We start from the raw sequence: 23,912 nt of genomic DNA, 5'->3' as shown, positions 1-23,912 counted from the left end.
ACAAAGCACCCTGGGGAAAAGGCTTTTTCACAAAGAGTGAGCTTCCAATCAGGTCAAATAAAGAAAGGCTTACACAAGAGGTCTTCCAAGGAACCATCAGTCAAATAATGATAGTTATCTGGGATTGGGACTTTGAAGGACCTCCAATACTGTTCTTTACTCTCTGCTGGCTCCTGGAGCTGCTGATTTTCACCAGGATTATGGGCTGTGGTTTTCAAGGCTACTGTGGACCTGGGTGGTGGGGCAGATGGGAAAAGGGCAAGTTAAAACACTACAAAGAACTTCCCTGGAAGTCCAGTATGTAAGACTCCATGCTCCCAATGTAGGGGGCCTGGGTTCAATCCCTGGTCAGGGAACTAGATCCCACATGCATGCTGCAACTAGGAGTTCCCATGCCACAGCTAAGAAGTCCACCTGCCACAACTAAACAGGCTGCAACAAGATCCCACATGCTGCAACTAAGACCCAGTGCAGCCAAAATAAATAAATATTTAAAAAAACCCAACAACACTATAGAACTTGCTGTTCTTACATGAAATTCAGTTGTTTTTCTTGAAACCCTCCCCAGATTGCTGCATTTGGTTAATTTACAGAAGTCTGATAAAGACAAAGCAATAAAGGAAACTGAGAAGGAATGGCTGGAAAAATGTTAGGAAGAAAATCATGCAAGAATGATGTCAGAGAAATCACAAGAAGAAAATTTCGACATGGAGGGAGTAGTGAATAATATTTAACTACTGTTGTAAAGGTTATATAAGTTGAGGACTTAAAAATGCCTACTCAATTTACTGTCATGGTGGGATAGGGAGAGGGGAGTCACTGTAACATTGTGAAAACTGTTTTGGTGGAATAATTTGATAGCAGCCATATAGGCATGGTTTGAGGAGCGAGTGAATGGGTAGTAGAACAGCTCTATGTGTTTGTTTCCCCAAGGTTCTGTATCCTTTATTTCTCACTCTTTATTTCTTTCCTTGGAAGTCTCTTCAGCTCAAATCCTGATATACGGTGCTGATCCTTCCCTTGTCTTAGATATTCAAATGATTGTGGGACAGCTTGTCCTCTAAGAGCCTTGAATCAGAATACCTGAAAGTACACCTATTTTCTTTCTTTTAAAGGTGATCTTGCTGGCCTGCAGGATGGAGTCATGTTTGGTTCTTTCCTTTACCTCTGAAGTAGATGTCTATAGGATTATCTGCCTAATACCCTTGTCCTAAAAACTGACCCCCATATCATATCCAATTGTGGGAGCCTTTTTCTTGGAGCTATGTGACCCAGCCCTCTGGCCATAGTTGATGGGAACAACTTGGGTAAGGAAACCAGCTGAATCAAAGTCCTTCTCTGGAAATTCTGGAACAAGAATGAGAATAATTTTTCCCTCTGCATGCCTCAACTAAAGGATGCAGAGTTTGAGTCCTACTGGCAAACTTGCTTACTGCCTTAAAAACTTGAGAAGACGAAAATGGTCTTTGGAGAAAGAAAATATTGAAGAAAGTCCAAACAGCTTTTAAGTTTCTGGTTACAGCTATGTCTCAGTTACACCTGTATTCCTATCCTTTGGTACTAGCATATATCCCATGATGCCAATGACATTCCTATTTTTACTTTAGCTCTTTTGAGATGGGTGTCTTTCACTTATCCTCACCCACATAAACTCACCAGTCAAGTCCTACCTACAACCTCTTTGCTCTGTGCAGACTTGACTGGAGAGTTTATTCCATTATATTTAAAATAACTACTGATAGGGAAGGACTTTTCCCATTTTGTTATTTAATTTCTGTATGTCTTAAAGCCTTTTTCCCCCTTATAGCCTTTTTCCTCCTAATTTCCTCCATTACTGCCTTCTTTTGTGTTTAGTTGATATTTTGTAGTGAAACATCTGAATTTCCATTGTGTATATTCTATAGTTATTTTCTTTGTAGTTACTATGGGGATTACATGATAACATCCTAAATTATAATAATCTAATTTGAATGGATACCAAGTTAACTTAAGTTGTGTTCCTGTGCTCCAACTTTATGTTATTGAGGTCATGAATTACATCTTTATATACTGTGTACCTACTAACAGATTTATAATTATTTTCTATGCATTTGTCTTTTAATTCCTGTTGAAAATAAAAAGTGTAGTAAAATATTATAATAATAATTGTTTTTATATTTGTCCATGTATTAATCTCTATTGGAGATCTTTACATTCTTCATATGGGTTCAAGTTGCTGTCTACGATCCTTTCATTTCAACCTGTAGGACTCCCTTTAGCATTACTTTTAGGGAAGGTAATGAACTCCTTCACCTTTTATTTAGCTAGGAATGTCTAAATTTCTGCCTCATTTTTGAAGGAAAGTTTTGCTGGATATAGAATTCTCCATTGACATTCTTTTTTGTTTCAGCCCTTTAAATATATCATTTTATTGCCTCAGGCCTCCAAGGTTTCTACTAGAAACTTGCTAATAATATTATTGAGGATACCTTGTATATGATAAGTTGCTTTTCTCTTGCTGCTTTCAAGATGCTTTTTTCAAGCTGAAAAGCTTTTGATAGTTTGATTATAATTTGTCCTAGCATGGGTCTCTCTCCTGGTTGATTGTATTTGGAGTTCACTGAGGTTGGATTTGTAGATCCATCTCTTTCCTCAAATTTGGGAAGTTTCCGGTCATTATTTCTTCAAATAGTCTCTCTGTCTCTTTCTCACTTGTCTTTCTGAGACTCCCATAGTTGTTGGTATGCTTGAGAGTGTCCCATTAGGCCCATGTCACTTAATCTTTTTTCCTTTTGCTCCTCAGACTCAATGATTCTAAATGTTGTATCTTAAAGTTTGCTGATTCGTTTTTTCTGTCTGCTAAATATAAGTGAGAGCCACCCCAGTTTTCTGGAACAAAAGTGGAGTAGAACATTTATCTAAGCTGTTTACCTCTTGACAGTTACTGTTGTTATTAAATGGATCTTTGACAAGAGATAGTAATCAAAGCCATAGGATAAGGCCTGAAAAAAAGCTGAGAAATGGGGAGTAACAGGGTTTCAGTGAAAAAAAGGTATTTACTAGAAATGAGGCAAGGCTCAAAGGGGGAACACCAAACTCTTTGGCTAGGAATTATCAGCTGGCCTAGGTAACCTGATCAAAATATACACAGGGCACAGGATGCATTTTGGTGAATAGTGGAGTTTCTTCATTCTTCTGAAATTTCGTGGTAATCTCTTCATATTCCTTTTCACTCTTAGTAAATTTAAATAGCTTTAAAATGCAAAAATTGCCTCCATTATATCTGAAACCCTGGTGGAAAAGGCAGTGTACATGACAACTAAGGAAAATTCTGATAAAATTTGCTATGAATTAACCTCCTACTGTGTTTCCTAAATGGCAAGAGGGATGGGGATGGAGGATGTTTGTATCCCCATGATGTAACACAGCAATTCCTATTAATAGGGTATGATTTCATTATTTAGTTATAAGTGACTTATCACAAATATAAATTGTACCTGCCTCAAAGAATTACGGTGAGGCTTAAATTAGTAAATGTAGTTAACAGAATAGTACATGGCCCACAGTAAGCATTCAGTAAATATTAGCTATTATTGTTTTTATTGGGATGCACATCACTATCCTTAGCAAGTAACAATATACACTGATAGGTCAACTGAAGTTACTCTTATCTAATATTATATTAATATTGAATTATCCTTTATCCATTAGGAATGAAGATTTGAAAGTGGTCTACGCATCTTTTGGGTTTGATCAGTTTGGAACTTTTTCAGGGTGGGGGAGGGAGAACAAAATCATCTTTCTGGTAAACAACTGTCAGCTTTGGTATTCAGCTTTAGAGCTACCCTGGTAGTATGGTTTTGAGTCCTTCAGTACCAACTGGAAGACTGGGATCTCTGGTGGTGATGTTAGAGAGAAGCCGACAATTGCTCCTTTTGGCTGCCAACATTACAAAAACAAAGCACAAGATGATCCATCAATGGATAATCAATGTTATAATATTTTCAAGCAACTTACCAAGTGGAAACCTTACTGAAACTTCTTTGTTTTATAGGAGTTCCATGAAGAAATAAATTCTATTACAATTTCTGAGGGTCCTCTGCCTAATTTAGGAATAGGAAATACCAGGAACAATAAAAATTGGGATGTCCAGAGATCAGTACTTTCAGAGTTGGTCACATTAGGATAAATTGAGTTTAGAAAAAAAACTCATGCTGATATTATTATAGTTTTTAAAGACATCATTTTTCTATATTATAAAGTTTTGAATGGACTTTTAGATTCAATTTAGGCTTTTGATTTATCTTCTTTGGAAGACTCACAGTAAAATGAATCTAGTGGCTTCTAAATTAAAAAAAAAAATCACCCATCAAACCTAAATTTCACGTGAAGTACTTTGTCTGATATAGGAGGGAATTCTTCTGAGATGTGACATGTCTATGTATAAAAATAAAGGATTATATAAGTTCCTGTGTTGGTTAATTTTAATAATAGCACTAATAATAATAAACTGTTTTCCTTAAAATCTTATGAAAAGAACAATGACTTTTTAACTTTTTGCTAAGTAGTTATTAATTACTGATTATTAATTTGCATATTAACACAATTCCAAGTTAAATATCCATATTGTACTATTTACCCAGGCTTAATTCTTGTTTTTTCTAAAAAAAGACACTGTCTTCACAAAGAAAATAATTCAATTTAACCAGCCATGCCCTACAAATGTAAATACAAGTGATACTGAATAAGTATTGATTAAAATAAAAAGCACTTTAAAAAAACAGCATTAAATCTTACCAACTCCAGAGGTTATTGATTCTGCATCAATGTCACTAGCTCTCTTTCTTGCCACTTCAGCTAGTGCCAATTCGCCCTTTTCTAGTGCAAGGTAATGGATGTCCTTTGGAAATAAAGCAAGATAAAAGATTAATCCAAAATGTATCTTAGTCAAGTTACAAAGGAGATTTTGAAAGAAAGAACTTACTGTTCTTTCAAAACAGTAACAAAAATAGATTACAAAACAGACATGGCTGATGATAAAATACAAAAATTTTGTATTTTAATTTTCTCAGTTTTCTAATACAAGCAAATTTCCTTGAATTGGAAATCATAGCTATAACTAGTGGCAGTTATTTAAATAAATTAAGCCTTTAGGGAAAAAAACAAGCTTTTAAATCCAATGTTTGATGTACTTAGTTTTGTCAGGGAATAAAAATCTTAGTGGCTATTTTCTTTAATGAAATTTTACTATCTGAGATAGCTTCTTCAAAATTCAATTGTTCATTATGATAAGCATTTTATAAGGAATACTATTATACAAATTTGTCTCTGATATTTATGTGTCTGGCACATGTTACTTTATTAATATTATTAACACTACTATCATCTTGAACTTATTCAGTCAACAAATAATCAGTGCCTATTAAGTTGTGAAAAGAGAGATCAATTACAATACCGTTTCTCAACAAGCTTTCAGCCCAGTAGGGAGAAAGACAACTGTAAACAACAGTTAGTAACATAGTGTAATAGGTTTTATGGCAGAGTTAAGAATGGTGTAGAACCAAAGAGGAGGAACTGATCCTTGATCTGCATCTTGAAGGATAAATAAGTTATAGTAGAAGGGAAAATGGAGAAAAGGCAACAGAAAATGAATGATACCTGGTGCACATACATAGAGAAGCTTGAGAAAACACAGTTCTATCAAGCAATGGCAGGTCTTTCAATACGGAAGGAATGTTGGTTGTGTGGGAGCATGCAGTGGAAAATAATTCTAAAGAAGTAGACAGAGCCACTAAAAAGGACTTTGAACTCTTTTTGGTACACAGGGTGACTGTTGGAATGAGAATTTTATTGCAATAAAAATGGAAAAAGAACATGAACAACAAGTTTTCAATGATGAAATATAAATGGCCTATAATCATGAAAAGGTATTTCACTGTCCTAATGTTCAAAGTTGAAAAAATGTAATTTCAAACTGGACAAATTTTTGAAAGTTATTACTTACTGGTTGCAAAATTTGGGGGGAAACAGGCACTTACTACATTTACTGGGAATATAGACTTTACAGAGCAGGGGTCAGTAAACTATGGCCTATAAGCCAAATATAGCCTGCCTTTTGTACAGCCCTTGAGTAAAGAACGGTGTTTACCTAGCATAATGCCCTCCAGGTCCATTCATGTTGCTGCAAATGGCAAAATTTCACTCTTACTTATGGCTGAGTAGTATTCCAGTGTGTGTGTGTGTGTGTGTGTGCTTTTTTTTATGACTTTTTTTTTTTCGGCTGCGTTGGGTCTTTGCTGCTGCGCGTGGGCTTTCTCTAGTTGCAGCGAGCGGGGGCTACTCTGCGTTGCAGTGCACGGGCTTCTCATTGTGGTGGCTTCTCTTATTGCGGAGCATGGGCTCTAGGTGCCCGGGCTTCAGTAGTTGTGGCTCAAGGGCTCTAGAGCACAGTCTCAGTAGTTGTGGCACACGGGCTTAGTTGCTCTGCGGCATGTGGGATCTCCCCGGACCAGGGCTCGAACCCATGTCTCCTGCATTAGCAGGGAGATTCTTAACCACTGGACCACCAGGGAAGCCTGATATGTACCACAATCTTCCTTATCCACTCATCTGTTGATGGACACTTAGGTTGCTTCCATATCTTGGCAAATGTAAATAATGTTGCTATGAACACTGGGGTGCATGTATCTCTTCGAATTAGTGCTTTTGTTTTTTTCACATATACACTCAGGCGTGGAATTCCTGGGTCATATGGTAGTTCTACTTTTAGTTTTCTGAGAAACCTCCATACTGTTTTCCACAGTGGCTGCGCCAGTCTACATTCTCACCAACAGTGTATGAAGGTTCCCTGTTTTCTACATCCTTGCCAACATTTGTCATTTATGTTCTCTTTGATGACAGCCATTCTGACAGGTGTGAGGTGATATCTCATTGTGGTTTTGATTTGCATTTCCCTGATGATTAGTGATGATGAGCATCTTTTCATGTGCCTGTTAGCCATCTGCATTTCCTCTTTGGAAAAATGTCTATTCAGTTCTTCTGCCCATTTTGTTAACCAGGTTGTTTGTTTTTTGATGATTAGTTGTATGAACTATTTATATATTTTGGATATTGACCCCTTATCATATTGTTTGCAAGTATTTTCTCCCATTCAGTAGGTTTTTTGGTTTTGTCATTATGCTAAGTGAAATAAGTCAGACAGAGAAAGACAAGTACTGTATGATATCACATGTGGAATCTAAAAAATACAACAAACTAGTGAATATAACAGAAAAGAAGCAGACTCACAGATATAAAGAGCAAACCAGTAGAGAGGGAAGAAAGGGCATTATAGGCATAAGGGATTAAGAGGTACAAATTATTAGGTATAAATTAAGCTACAAGGGTATATTGTATAACACAGGGAATATAGCAAATATTTTATAACTATAAATGGAGTATAACCTTTAAAAATTGTGAATTGCTATATTGTACACCTGTATATATAATACTGTACTCATCTATACTTCAATTTTAAAAGAAAATGGTGTTTACATTTTTAAATGGTTGGAAGAGCTGTGCTCAACCACTCAACTCTGAATGGCTTTGGAATTACCTTATGCTGAAGACTTGAAAGTGTTTCAATCTGAAACTATTAAAAGCAAAACAGTACTTATATGTGAAACTTATATTGTGATAAAGTCATTTCAGTGAGAACGTTGTTTGACTTGCAAGTAATAGGCTGTGTTACAGGCTGTGTTATACACTTCCTGCACTGTCAAAAGTTAAAAAAAGAAGTGAGATCTCCATTCATATACAAATTCCCAGCAATGTATTTCAGTCCACAGCAGCATTTTTCAACCTTGATACAAGTGCAAAGGTAATGTCCATATTCCAATGTTGCAATTAAGGAACTTTAATAGGAAGTAATTAATTTGCAATGTAGTAACATGTTAAAAGGCAGTCTAGCCTTTAGCTAATAGAATTGTAAAAATGCCTTCTGATCGGTGAATATGTGCAATTAAACCATACGCTCATGGATTGATATCAGTATTTGGCAGTACTTATCTACGAGGAAAGAAATTTGCAAAGTTGAAATACATAAAATCTCATCATAGATCAGTATTCACAGATGAACATTTGCAACAGATTTTGTTGTTAAGGAAAACCACCTTTCAACCCTTATTAAGAGAAATGTTATCCCCCCACAAAAGAATTCCATTATTCACATCTGTAGAACTTTATTATGAAAACTGTACTCAATTAATAGATTTTTCATTTTATCAATAAAGATTTGTGGAAATTTGTTTTCTATCATACTCAATTATTACATTTAAAATTTTATCAATAAAAATCTATGGAAATTTGTTTTCTCAAGTACCTAAATAATAACCTCAATTTTTCCTTTTGGCTCACAAGCTTATAATATTTGCTGTTTGGTCCTTTATGGAAAAAGTTTGATGATTCCATATTTTAGTAATACATCAGAATTCAAATTTGCATACATATACTTTTGGAAAATCTTCTTAAGGAAATGATGTGACCAATCTTATGTCCAAGATTGGTGATGACAGCAATACTTTTTTTTTTTTTTGAGACTATCTTTTTTTATTTTTGGCTGCACCATGCAGCATGTGGCATCCTAGTTCCCCAACCAGGGATTGAACCCAGGCCCTCGGCAGTGAAAGCATGCAGTCCTAACCACTGGAACACCAGGGAATTCCTGACAGCAGTACTTACAACGATAAAAAATCAGAAGCAACTTAAATGTATATCAATTGAAAAAATCATGTTGATTTTCTTTTTTAATCCAAGAGTGGCATGATACTTTCATAATAGATCCTTATATTCAATGAAGAAATTAGCAGTAATTTAAAAATATATATACTCCGGTATTCAGTTTGCTAGTGTTTTATTTAATACTTTTGCATTTATGTTTTTTTTTTTACTGAGGTATAGTTGCTGTACAGTATTATATAAGTGCGTCTGTGTTCTTAAGAAATTCTATCACTTTACTTGCACTTGACTGCTAACAAGCCCTCAACTAGTATCAAAGTTATACTAGCCTTACAAATAAGCTAAGGCAGCTTTTTTTCCTATCTTCTTGTCTCTAGCAAAATTTATATGTGATTCTTCACTGAAAATAAGCAAAAGATATACAATGCATTTAAGAAGAAATTACCACCCATTACTGAGTGACGTAAATGAACACCTGATTAAAATACAGATATACACCTGCTTATGGCTGAAAAGATTATACATCATAAAGATATCAATTCTGACCCCAAATAATCTGTAAAATTCAGTGGAATTCCAATCAAAATCCCTTCAATATTTTTCATGGAACTTGACAAGTTGATCTTAAAATTCATATGTGAAAGTAAATGGTCAAGAATATCTAAGACTTATTCTAGTTAACATTAAGACTATATAATAGCACTAGTATATAGGCATATAAATCAGTGAAAAAGAAAGTTACCCATAAAAAATATCAGTTTTTTTGTGAGTTACTAATGTTAATATTTTATGTTTAACAGTGATGTAAGTGTTGGCTATAAGATCTGTGGTCCACAAATTATTTCTGGAACATATTCTCTCTCTCTCATTCTTAATTCTGTGATTTCTACTCTTAATTTTTTAACTGTTATAGGGAATTTGGGGTCATTAATTTCAAGAAGGTAATAAGGCTTAACAGTTCTTGAGTTGATATTATATCTGTACCATGAAGGTTTTCATTTCTGTGGACCTTCTCACTATTCATATATATGAATGTAGTTTTTAGTAAAATGCAGTAGAGAGTATATTTCTGTAACTCCATACCTCTCAGTTTGAGACAGTTCATGCATGAATCTTTACAGTGTGATAAAAGACATCTAGTATCTATATCACCCCCCCCCCAATTGGCTATCCTCTGGATACATTTATTTTTTAACTTTTAGATAGTTTTAGTGTTTCAATTTAGTTTAAATGTTGGATATATACAGTTAAATATGTTCATATACCCCTGAGAAATGGTCATATTCTAAATAAGTCAAGAAAGTAAAAGCCACTTGGCTTTGTATTTCATTTTCATGTCTTTTACTTGATTAGGACAGCACATACAAGAATACAGGACATGCAGTAAAGCTGGTTGAGACTAAGGCTAAGGTACTGTTAAATGATATTATATTAAATACACTGCAAGAGACCACTACTGGGAAAGTCATGCCCTTCTCATCTTGACTTTAAATTTAATTAATACTTATTAATCAAAAATTATTCCACAAATAATTATGGAGTGTTTACTACGTGCCAGATGCAGAGGTAAATTTACTACAAAGTTTATAAAGCATAAGCTTCTCTGCCTCTTATTTGTACATATCCTTCCCAGTACCTACTTTTGTACTTGAAATGTTAAATTTTTTTTTAACTTTCTTTTTTAAATTGAAGTATAGTGGATCTACAATATTATAATATTTTCAGGTGTATAGCATAGTGATTCAGTATTTTTATAGATTATACTCCATTTAAAGTTATTATAAAATAATGGCTATATTTTCCTGTGCTGTACAGTATATCCTTGTTGCTTATCTTTTTTATACATAGAGGTTTGTATATCTTAATCCTATACCCCTATCTTGACCCTCCCACCCTTCTGTCTCCCCACTGGTACCATTAGTTTGTTTTCTATATCTGTGAGTCTTATCCTGTTTTGTTATATATATTTGTTTATTTTTTATATTCCATATCTAAGTGATAATATACAGTATTTGTCTTTCTATGACTTATTTTACTAAGCATAATATTCTCTAGGTCAATTAAATTATTTTTCTTCAGAAGTATAAGTTTCAGGCCCCATAAAACATGTATCTACCCCCTGATGCCCATCCATCAAGGTTTTCACATACTAGTGAACTGTGTTACCATACCATACTTAGATGTTTAGAATCACGTGTCTCGGAGGCACATGGCACAAGGAGACATTGTAAGTTGTACAGTCCTTTTTTGTTTCCTTGGTCTCTTTTTGGAGACTTATTGTATAAGATTAAAATGGCATGTAATGGGTCTAAAGGGATAACATAGATGACAATAGATCTGAAAAGTGTCATATTGATAAATCCCAACCTTTACTGCCACCCAATCAGGATTACCTAGTTATGAATGGTTTTATTATAAAAGTGTTACTAATGTGGAAGCAAGTTTTCAGAAAAATATTCAGAAGAATGAACTATTTAGTTCTGTCATTCTCAGCGACAATTTTTAATTTACTGTTTGCCAAACTGACTTATATTAGTAACATCTTTTAGCACTATTAAGTGAAATTGAACAAAAGATGACAAACACTGAGAGTCTTTGGCTATGATCCATGTTTAAAAATTGACACATATTCTCTCTGTATCATCTAAGATCTGGAATAAAAGACTTGTTATTCCTGGGAGCTCATTACCTTTCACAGGTGGTATTTAATGTACTACTATAATGAATATGCAGATTTACAACAAAAAGCATTTAAAGCTAAGGAGTCCCTGGTGGTCCAGTGTTAGGACTCGATGCTTTCACTGCTGAGGGCCCGGAATCAGTCCCTGGTTGGGGAACTAAGATTGTGCAAGCCGTGCAGCAAAACCCAAAAAAAAAAAAAACTATTCAAAGCTAAAAAAAAATCCTGAGTAGATTTTCATCTTGAAATCATACTTTGGACTAGTCACTGACAGATAAGTTTAACTATTATAATGTATTGATGTTGTTATAACCTTTTCTAATTTTTGTTAGGCTTCTGGGGATTGATAGGTTTGTATGAGATAACAGAAGCACTTACAAAGACGTGCAACAGCTTCTACACATTTAAGACTACCATGTTCTGGCCCTCCCTGCTATAATATTTTACTTAGTTCAAATCAGTTGATAATATAAATTTTAAATTCATTAACTACAAGCTTTGCAGCTTTAAGCCTTGTCCAAAACTGCTTTCAGAACATTTAATTTCATGCTGCTTTATTTCAAGTAAAGTAAAATGTTGATACACTTCTCTTTGTACTTATTCAAAATAGCATTTCTTTTCATAGGACAAATCTGGTTAATAAGAAGTTTTAAGAATTAGGAATAAAATATTTCTGATAATGTGTTAATATTTTAGAAATATCATATTTGTAGATTTGAGGGAAAAGTAACTTTCAAGATAAGGAAGTCTACGAAATAATTTATCTCATAAGTTACATTAATATTAATATAAATTTTAGTAATCAGTTCTTAATGTCTACATAAGTATCTACATAAATAATCTTTTTTATATAAGAACAATGAATAATTATTTTAAATGTGAAAATATATGTAAAGAATTTAGATTTTGTTACCAAATGGAGAATTTACTTGGAATGACACTTATTTTCATGTTAGAATAAGTTTTTAAGTTTTTAATTCATAAATAAAACCTACTGCTTTTTTTAGGAGTTATATTTTTGGCTTGTTTGAATTTTGTCCTTGGAGCTACTGGTTTATTTAAATTCATCTATTTTAATCAATTCAAGTTTTTCATTTTATTCACGTTAACTAAGTTTTCATGTTTATTGCACTGTTGTATATATTATCATACTTTTTAAAATTCTTCTGATCATTTTATATACTGCTATATAGAATGATCAGAGTTATTCCCAGGATATTATAACAAAATTAAGTTACTATATATAGAAAACCCTAAAGACTCACAAAACTACTGATAAATGAATTCAGCAAGGTAGCAGGATACAAGATTAACATACAGAAATCAGTAGAGTTTCTTTACACTAACAATGAAATATCAGAACAGAATGTAAATAAACAATTCCTTTTAAAATCACATCTAAAAAAAAAAACAACTTAGGAATAAACCTCACCAAGGAGGTGGAAGACTTACTTATATGCTGAGAACTACAAAACATTAGTAAAGGAAATTGAAGATGATTTAAAGAAATGGAAAGATATGCCCTGCTCTAAGATTGGAAGAATTAAAATTGTTAAAATGACTGTTCTACCCAAAGCAATCTACAGATTTAATGCAATCCCTATCAAATTACCCATGACATTTATCACAGAACTAGAACAAATAATCCTCAAATTTATATGGAAACATAAAAGACCCAGAATTGCCAAAGCAATCCTGAGGAAAAATAACCCTCCCAGACTTCAGACAATACTACAAAGCTAGAGTAATCAAAACAGTGTGATACTGGCACAAAAACAGACATATGGATCAATGGAACAGAATAGAGAGCCCAGAAATAGACCCACACACCTATGTTCAATTAATCTTCAAGAAAGGAGGCAAGAATATACAAATGGGAAGACACAGTCTCTTCAGCAAGTAGTTCTGGGAAAGTTGGACAGCTGCATGTAAATCAATGAAGTTAGAACACACCCTCACACTGTACACAAAAGTAAGTTCAAAGTGGCTTAAAGACTTAAATATAAGACATGACACCATAAAACTCCTAGAAGAGAACATAGGCACAACATTCTCTTACATAAATCACACCAGTGTTTACTTAGGTCAGTCTCCCAAGGCAATAGAAATAAAAGCAAAAATAAACAAATGGGACCTAATCAAACTTCTAAGCTTTTGCACAGCAAAGGAAACCATAAACAAAACAAAAAGACAACCTACAGACTGGGAGAAGATATTTGCAAATGATGCAACCGACAAGGGCTTAATTTCCAAAATATGTAAACAGTGCATACAATGCAATAACGAAAAAGCAAACAACCCAATCAAAAAATGGGCAGAAGACATAAACATTTCTCTAAGGAAGCCCAACAGGCACATGGCCAACAGGCACATGAAAAGATGCTCATCATTGCTGATTATCAGAGAAATGCAAATCGAAACTGCAATGAGGTACCACCTCACACCAGTCAGAATGGCCATAATTAAAAAGTCTACAAATCATAAATGATGGAGAGGATGGGGAGAAAAGGGAACCCTCTTACACTGTTGGTAGGAATGTAAATTGGTACAGCCACTATGGAGAACAGTATGGAGGTTCCTTAAAAAACTAAAAATTGAGGTACCATATGATCCAGCAATCCCACTCCTGGGCATATACCCAGACAAAACTATAATTAGGAAATATACATGCACCCCCTATGTTCATAACAGCACTATTTACAATAGTCAAGATATGGACATAATCTAAATGCCCATCGATAGATGAATGGGTAAAGAAGATGTGATATGTGTATACGTACGTGTATGTGTGTATATATATTTACACACACACACACACACACAATGGAATATTACTCAGCCATGAAAAACAATGAAATAATGCCATTTGCAGCAACATGGATGGATCTGGAGATTATCAAACTAAATGAAGTAAGTCAGAGAGAGAAAGACAAATACCATATGATACCACTTTATGTGGAATCTAAAATATGACACAAAAGAACAAATCTATGAAACAGACTTACAGACATAGAGAACAGAACTGTGGTTGCCAAGGGGTGGGGGGGAGGAAAGGATTGAGAGTGTGAGATTAGCAGATTCAAACTATTATATATAGGATGGATAAAGAACAAGGTCCTACTGTATAGCACAGGGAACTATATTCAATATCTTGTGATAAACCATAATGGAAAAGAATATGAATAAGAATATATGTATAACTGAATCACTTTGCTGTACAGCAGAAATTAACACAACATTGTAAACCAACTATGCTTCAATAAAATTAAGAAAAAACAAAAAACCATCAAGTTGCCAAACAATGTTTTAATATGCTACTAAAACACTAAAACAGAAGTTTTATTTAAAAACAGGGATACAGATGAATATATATGCATCTTTAGTTTTATATATATATACACTATATATATAGTATATATATATAGTGTGTGTGTGTGTGTGTGTGTATATATATATATATATATATGTACTATAAATGAAGGATAAAACCGAAAGTGATGACCTCACTTTTGGTGAGAAGGACTAAGAAGATGTGACCCTAACCAGGAGAAAAAATGGTCACTTGAAACAGACCCAAATGAACTAATGGTTTACAGGAAACACAGGAGACAGAGGAACATATTAATAAGCACTCCAAAGATATGAGGTTGGCACATGTCAAAATATGAGAAACTCTATACGGCAAATGGTTCAGTTTATTCAACAGCAAAACTGCAAAACAAGTGGGGAAAAGAGAGAAAGCTGGAAGTCAGATTAAAATAAACCACTGAGGGACTTTACTGGTGGCGCAGTGGTTAAGAATCCGCCTTCTAGTGCAGGGTACATGGGTTCAATCCCTGGTCCGGGAAGATCCCACATGTGGTGGAGCAACTAAGCCCATGTGCCACAACTACTGAAGCCTGCGGGCCTAGAGCCCATGTTACGCAACAAGAGAAGCCACCACAACGAGAAACCCGCGCACCACAACGAAGAGTAGCCCCAGCTCACTGCAACTGGAGAAAGCCCACGTGCAGTAACAAAGACCCAACACAGCCAAAAAATATATAAATAAATAAATAAATAAAATTTTAAATAAATAAAAGAAAAAAAATAGACTTTAAACCACTGAGACACATCAACCAAATGTAACGTTGGACCTGGTTGATCCTGAGATACAACTACCTTTTAGATTTTTTAAAATAAATACTTCTGGAGATAACAGAGAAATCTGAACATCAATTGGATTATTTGATGATATTAAGAAACTAAGGGTATAACTGATTCACTTTGTTATAAAGCAGAAACTAACACACCATTGTAAAGCAATTATACCCCAATAAAGATGTTAAAAAAAAAAAAAAAGAAACTAAGGGGAGAGACTTCCCTGGTGGTCCAGTGGTTAAGAATCTGCCCTGCAATGCAGTGGATGCCGGTTCCATCCCTGGTTGGGGAACTAGGATCCCACATGCCACAGGGCAGCTAAGCCTGCGCGCCACAACTAGAGAGCCTGCGTGCTGCAACGAGAAAGCCGACGCACTCTGGAGCTTGCACACCACAACTACAGAGCCCACTCACTCTGGAGCCCGTGAACCACAACTACTAAGCCTGCGTGCCACAACTAGAGAGAAGCCTGTGTACTGCAACAAAAGATCCCGCGTGCTGCACCTAAGACCTGATGCAGCCAATAAATAAATAAAATAAGTAAGAAACTAAGAGGAATTTCTTTAGATTTAATAATAGTATTGTGATGATGTTTCTTTAAAAAAAACAACAACAAAACTTCTCTTTCAGAGATATATAATGAAGCATTTAAAGTAAAATAATACGTTGCTTCAAAATAATCCAAAATGGGATGTAGGGTGGTTGGAAATATAAATGAAAACTGTTTGGTCATGTATAGGTACTTGTTGAAGTTAGGTGATTGGTATATGGCAGTTCATTATTTTATTCCCTCTGTTTTTTATCCATGATAAAAATAAATTCAAAACAAAATTAATAGTATCCTTCTCTTTAAAAACAAATTTCCTTTGCCGTAGTTATGTCCTTTTCAATCCTAGTTTGTGTGTGTGTGTGTTTGTCTTCTTTTTCTAAGCCTTGATGATATTTTTCTAAACTATTATCTTACAGGTCTTTTCTAGAAAATGGCTTTGATTTTATTGAGAAATTCTACTTTAAAAAATTTAATTCTTTTATCTTCATTAATTTCATTTCTCTACATTCTTTGGATTTATTTGTCTTTGTTCTCTTGAGATGAAAGCACAGGTCATTTATTTTCAATCTTTTAAAAAAAATAATGAATTTAAGGCTATGATATTTCTTCTGAGTATTACTGCTTTGGCTGCAAGCCACAGACCTTGATATGTAATATTTTCATTGCCATTAAGTTACAATTTCCACTTTGAGATCACCTTTAGCCAAAGAGTTATTAATAAGTATGTTGTTAAATTTGGGGGCACATGTTATTTTTTATCAGGGTGATCTTTTTAAAAAAATTTTATTTATTTATTTTTGGCTGCGTTGGGTCTTCACTGCTGTGCACGGGCCTTCTCTAGTTGTGGTGAACGGGGGCTACTCTTTGTTGTGGTGCACAGGCTTCTCATTGCAGTGGCTTCTCTTGTTGTGGAGCATGGGCTCTAGGCACGTGGGCTCAGTAGCTGTGACTTGTGGGCTCTAGAGTACAGGCCCAGTAGTTGTGGTACACAGGCTTAGTTGCTCTGTGGCATGTGGGATCTTCCCGGACCAGGCCTCCAACCCATGTCCCCTGCACTTGCAGGTGGATTCTTTTTTTTTTTTTTTTGCGGTACACAGGCCTCTCACTGCTGTGGCCTCTCCCATTGAGGAGCGCAGGCTCCGGACGCGCAGGCTCAGCGGCCATGGCTCACGGGCCCAGTCGCTCCGCAACATGTGGCATCTTCCCGGACCAGGGCACGAACCCGTGTCCCCTGCATCGGCAGGCGGACTCTCAACCACTGCACCACCAGGGAAGCCCTGGCAGGTGGATTCTTAACCACTGCACCACCAGGGAAGTCCTGGGGTGATCTTTTTATAGTTAGTTTTTACTTTTACTGCACAGAAGTCACTGAATATGATTTCTGTGGTAGAAATATGTGGAATATGTTGATATTTCCTTGGTGGCTTAGATATGATTATTTAAAATGACTTTATTAATAATATGCATTCTTTAATATGTTTAATAATATGTTTATTAAACATATCTTCATTAGGTCAAGTTTTCTAATTATGTTCTTAAAATCCTTAATATCCTTACTGTCTTTTTCCTTCTCAGTGTATGGTTTTCAGAGAAGGGTGTGCTAACATCCTGCACTTTGTGGATTTTTCAACTTTTCCTTGAAGGTTTTTTTTTTTTAGAATATATTTTGGAGCTCTGTAGTTAAATGAATAGTGCTATCTCTATTTGATGGATTATTTCTATGATTATCAACTATGTTATTATAAAGGATCTCTCTCTATTAGTTATCAATTGCTGCACAACAAATTACCCCCAAAGTTAGTAGCTTAAAACAATAAACATCAATTATACCATAATTTCTGAGGGTCAGGAATCCAAGAAGACTTAACTGGGCAATTTGGACTCGGGGTCTCTCATGAGGTTACAGTCAAGATGTTGGCCAGAGGAGCAGTCATCTGAAAGTTTGTGTATGAAGGCCCTGCTTCTAGATGGCTCATTCACATGGCTGGCAAATGCAGTTCCTTACCGGCCATTTATCAGACGCATCTGTATCTCACTGCATAGGCCTCTCCATAGGGCTGCTTGAATGTCCTCATGACATGGCAGCTAGCTTCCCCCAGAGCAAGTGATCAGAGAGAAAGGGGCAAAAAGGAAGCCACAACACATTTTATTACCTAGTTTCAGAAGTCACACTTCATAGCTGAAGTTAGTTACTACGTCCAGATCACATTCAAGGGGATGAGAGGATAAGGCACCACCTTTCGAAAAGAGGAGTATCTGGGGCTTCCCTGGTGGCACAGTGGTTGAGAATCTGCCTGCCAATGCAGGGGACACCGGTTTGAGTCATGGTCTGGGAGGATCCCACATGCCGCAGAGCGGCTGGGCCCGTGAGCCACAACTACTGAGCCTGCGCGTCTGGAGCCTGTGCTCCGCAACGAGAGACCGCAATAGTGAGTGGCCCCCGCTTGCCACAACTAGAGAAAGCCCTCGCACAGAAACGAAGACCCAACACAGCCAAAAATAAATAAATAAATTTAAAAAAAAAAAAGTATCAAAGAATTTGAGCACATGCTTTAAAAGTGCCTCACCTTCTTTTTCCCTTTTAATACTTTTGTCTTCAGATATTTTCTTCTGACAGTTGGTTTTGGAAGCATTTATTATATATATTTTTCCATTTGAACCATGTTATTTTGGGTTTGGAGTGTTTTATATATGCAGCACATGCCTGGATATTTAAAAATCCAATTTTGTGGTCTCTGATTTTCAGTAGGTGAATTTAATTCATTGACATTATAATTACTGATGCTTAGACATTCTTGCCAGCTTATTTTTTACTTTCTATTTGCCACACCCTTATTTATTTCCTTTTGATTATTTCCTATTTGTTCTGTAATAATTTATCAAGTCTTCTTTTTTGTGTTTTTATTTACTGATTCTAAAGTTACGCCATTTGTATTGGTCTGTTAGGGCTGCCATAAGAAAATACCAAAGTCTGGGCACATTAAACAAGAGAAATACTATTTTCTCACAGTTCAGGAGGCTGGAAGTTCAAGACGAAGCTGCTGACAGGTTTGGTTTCTCCTGAGGCCTCTCTCATTGGCTTGCAGGTGACCACCTTCTTGCTGGATTTGCCTCTGTGCACATGCATCCCTGTTGTCTCTTCCTCTTCTTACAAATACACCAGTCATATTGGATTAGGGCTCCACCTCCACGACCTCACTTAACCTTAACTGTATCTTTAAAGGCCTCACTTCCAAATACAGTCACATTAGGGGTTACAGCTTCCACATATCAATTTGGAAAGACGGGGACACAATTCAGTTCATAAAATCACCCTTCATATTTTTCTGGTGAATATTCTTAAATTCTTAACATACTCACATCACCTTATTTTTCTAACAATACCTGGGGTTTATCAGTATTTACTTACTTTGACTTCTCCACTCACCCACCTTGCTACAACCTGATTATTCACCCTTGCTATCCCAGGAACATTTTTCTGATTCCTAGTATCCCCTTTCCCAGGGCATGGAGAACTTTTGGTGCTTCTTTCAACTTTGGGAGCCATCTTATCTGGACATTTAGGTTTCTGCTTTCTTTTTTCAATCTTATTTTGTGTGTTTTACAGTTTTCAGTGGATTCCTCACAGCTTCCGTTCCCTTATGTATTCTTGATTTGAATTCCAGTTATAAATTTTAACCACACACACATATGTTCCATCATTTATAGAGATGTGGCACAGGAGGGAGAAGTTGATGTATACACTCAATCCAGTGTCTTAAAACAGAAGAGGTACATTTCATTTATAGATTAATTCTTCAGAGTAGAGACTTCTGACTGGGAAAATTTGAACTTGGAAATCCAAGATAGGTTTGAGTCAATAGAGGTCAGAAAATTCTATATTCATAATATTGTATATAATTATAATGTATATAGTAAATGTCAATTCTTGCTTCAGAAGTTTACAGGTATAAAACTCTTCTAAATAAAAACAGTGCCAAAGAAGCTATTTTATGTCAACTTGATCACCAATTAAGTGCCTAGGAGCGGCAGATGTAAGCCACGCTATAGAAATAATGCCAACGGAAGACAAACTACGCAATAGTATCATGCCAAGGGAAGGCACAGATGCCTGGAGAGCAGCAGCTATAGGTCTTTTTATAGCATTATCAAACAGCACACACTTGACATTCCAACTGGTCCTGTGCCAATGGCCAAGGTAATTAGGGATGTCAACATGAGAAAGTTCAGAAGGCACAGTCATCCTCATGCCATCCATTTGGGGCCAGAGAATCAATCTTGGGTAGTAAATGACTGTCTTTTATGCCACAGTAATAATTAAGTTGGAGAGGTCACTTGAATTTTGAAAAGCAGAATAAGGTCCCAAAGACACAGAATTAAAAGTATTTCTGTGACCAACAAAAATAGACTTCAAAACCACACAGCTTCTACTTAGAGAAACAATGTCTAGAGCTGTGACAATAGTGAAAATTTAAAATATTCTCAGTTTAGAAAAGTTTCAAGTACAGTACAAAGATCTTTTTTTTCTAAATTATTGGAGACTAAGTTGCCAACACACTCTTGAATACATTAGTGTTTATTTCCTATAAATTTGGATATTCTCCTACATAACCACAATCAAATCATGAAATTAACATAGATAACATTACTCCCACTTAATCACTGAAATTTCACCAATTGTTCCAGTAACAGTTCACAGCACACAGATCCGTTTCTTGATAGATTTAGTTGGTATGTATCTTTAGTCTCCTTATTTAGTATAAAATAGTTCAGTCTTTTCACTGATGTGAACTTGGAATTTTTGAAGAGTATAGGCTAGTTATTAGAATGTCCCTTAATTTGGGTTCAATTGGTATTTCCTCATGATTAGATCCAGATTTTGCACTTTTTTTTGCAGGAAAGCCACAGAAGGGCTGTTGTGTTCTTATAACAATATATAAGGTAGCAAATTATTTTTATTTGCTCCATTTTGATCATTTGATTAACATGGTGTCTACCAGCCTTCTCCACTGTAAAGTAACTTTTTCCTTTTGTAAATAATACATATTTTGTGGGGAAATATTTTGAGACTATGTAAATAATATCCTGTATCTCATGAAACTTTCTCTCACAGTTACAGCATTCATTAATGACTGTTGCCTTATTCAACTATTACTATGATGTTTGCCAAATTGTGATTTTTTTTTCATTTTATCATTCCTTTTATATTTATTAAATGGCTTTCTTTATTTGTGTACTTACTTGTATCAGTATGGAGTCAGGGTGCCTCATTTTATATAATGGATTACAGGTATACTCTGGAGATATTGTGGGTTCAGCTCCAGACCACTGCAATAAAGTGAATATTACAATAAAGCAAGTCACAAGAATGTTTTGGTTTCCTACTGCATATAAAATTTATGTTTACACCATACTGTAGTCTATTGAGTGTGCAGTAGCATTAGGTCTTAAAAAACATTGTACATACCTTAATTTTAAAATGCTTTACTGCTAAAAAAGAAAATGCTAACCATCATCTGAATCTTCAGTGAGTTGTGGTAGTAACATCAAAAATTACTGTTCACATATCACCATAACAAATATAATAATAATGAAAAAGTTTGAAACATTGCAAGAATTACCAAAATGTGACACAAAGCCATGAAATGAGCAAATGCTGTTGGAAAAATGGTGTGTGTGATAGACTTGCCTGAGGTAGGGTTGCAACAAACTTTTAATTTGTAAAACATGCAGTATCTGTAAAGCACAATAAAGTGGAGGCGCAATATAATGAGGTACGCCTGTATAATCATCCCATACATTTTGATATGTTCATAACATTTTGTTATGAACAAATGTTCATAACATTTTGATATGTTAATTTAAATTCAATTAAAAATATTTCCAAGTTTCTCTTGTGATTTCTTTGATCCATGAGACTTTCAGAGAAGCGCCGTTTAATATGCAAATAGTTGGGAACTGTAGATATATGAATGTTATTGACTTGTAATTTAATTCCTTTGGTGTCATATTTCAGTCTACTAAAGTGTATTGTGCCTTATTTTATGGACCAGCAGATAGTCTATGTTTAGTGAATATTCCACATACACTTGAAAAGAACGTGCATTCTAAAGTTGTTGGATGTGGATTCAAAAACTGTCAGGGTTAATTAAGTTGGTTAAAAGGTTCACTAATCTTTATGGATTTTTTTTTTTTTTTTTTACCACTTGTTCTGTGAATTACTACATTTGTCTATTCCTCTTTTTTGCTGTCAGCTTTTGCTTCACATATTTGAAACTCAGTTATTTTGTACATAAACATTTAGAATTATGTCTTTCTGCTGAACTTTCATTATCACAAGTGTCCTTCTTTGTCTCTAGTAATACTTCCTTTGTCCTGAAGTCTAATTTGTCTGATACCTTACTGTTTGCATGGTACATCTTTTTAATTTCAATTTATTGTGTCATAATAACTGAAGTGTTTCTCTTATACACAGAATATAATTAGGTCTTGCTTTTTATCCAGTTACACAATCTTGGACTAGAAAAAAAATTCAATCTCTGCTTTTTAATTGTAGTGTGCAGTTAATTTGAATTTAATGTAATTATAAATGTTTGGGTTTAAGTATACCATCTTGCTTATTTGTTTTCTGTTTGTTCTCCTGTACTCCCCTCTTTTGGGTTGAGTATTTTTTATGTATTTTTAAATTTCCTCTATTGACTTTTTAAAGTTGCATATCTATTTAAATTTTTAAGAAAATCCTTTCAGCACTACAATACGCAATCTTAATCTATCACAGTCTACTTAGAATTAATATTATACCACTTCAGGTAAAAGGTACGAACGTTACAGCAGTATAATTTCATTTATCCCAAACCCCCGTGATGTTAGTGTCATTCATTTCATATCTACATAGGTTATAAACACCACAATGTATTGTTGGTATTTTTCCTCTAAACAGTTATCTTTTAAAGAAATTTTGGCACGAGGAAAAAATACTTTTATGATTAATCCATGTTTACCATTTCCAGGGCTCTTTATTCTTTTATGTATATCCACATTTGGCATCATATTTGTTCTGCCTGAAGAATATCCTTTAATTTTTCTTATGGTGCAGGTCTGTTTGTGCTGAGTTGTCTCAGCTTTCATTTATTCAAAAGTGTCTTTATTTCATTCTCATTTTATGGTAATTTTCACTCGATATAAAATTTTGTGTTGAGAGTTTTGATTTTTTCAGTACATTAAAGGTGTTGTTCCATTATCTTTTGGTATCATTGCTTCTGATGAGAAGTCAGCGATAATTCCTATTAGTTGCTGATCATTTTACGTAATTTTTTTTTCTGGGTATTTTAAAGACTTTTCTCTTCATCATTGGTTTCAATAGTCTGGATATGCTGTGCGAAGATGTTGTGTGCCTGGGTAAAGCTTTCTTCTATCTGGAGTTCACTGAGCATCTTGGATCTGTAGACTGATGTTTTCCACCAATTACATGTATTTTAGAGCACTTGACTTCGTCTCACATGTTAGTTCTTGTTCATTTTTTGCAATATTTTTCTTTCTTTTATTCAAATTAGATGATCTCTATTGAACTATCCTCACTAATCCTAAGTCACTAATCCTTTATTATACAGTGTCTATTATTTTTCTAAGTAGAATTTTTGATTTCAGATTTCATACTTTTCATCTCTAGAATTCTTCCCCCCATGGTTTTTAATAGTTTCTATGTCTCTGCTAAGAATCCCTATATATTCAGTCATCATGTTCTTCTTTTCTTTTAAAATCCTTGAACATATTTATAATAGCTGCTCCAAAGTGCTTGTCTGCTCATTTCAACATCTGGGTCATCTCAGGGTCTGTTACTATTAGCTT

At 34.8% G+C, this 23,912-nt stretch overlaps 1 protein-coding gene across 1 annotated transcript in view; it reads right to left on the bottom strand.

Annotated features, from left to right (window-relative positions):
* Window positions 1-3,742: 3,742 nt before the first annotated feature.
* The window catches only part of WDPCP (WD repeat containing planar cell polarity effector), a 255,661-nt gene continuing 235,491 nt past the window's right edge, over window positions 3,743-23,912 (bottom strand). The window contains exons 14-15 of the mRNA XM_070046891.1: window positions 4,777-4,879; window positions 3,743-3,918 (exon numbers count right to left, since the gene is read on the bottom strand). Of these exons, the coding sequence (XP_069902992.1) occupies window positions 3,821-3,918; window positions 4,777-4,879 (201 nt within the window). The 3' untranslated portion in view covers window positions 3,743-3,820. The remainder of the gene's footprint in view (window positions 3,919-4,776; window positions 4,880-23,912) is intronic.

The sequence above is a fragment of the Globicephala melas genome, chromosome 12, assembly GCF_963455315.2.
Source record: "Globicephala melas chromosome 12, mGloMel1.2, whole genome shotgun sequence".
In the NCBI taxonomy this organism is placed as follows: Eukaryota; Metazoa; Chordata; class Mammalia; order Artiodactyla; family Delphinidae; genus Globicephala; species Globicephala melas.
Note: the sequence above shows the minus strand (reverse complement) of the source record. Positions and strands in the feature narration are given on the sequence as shown.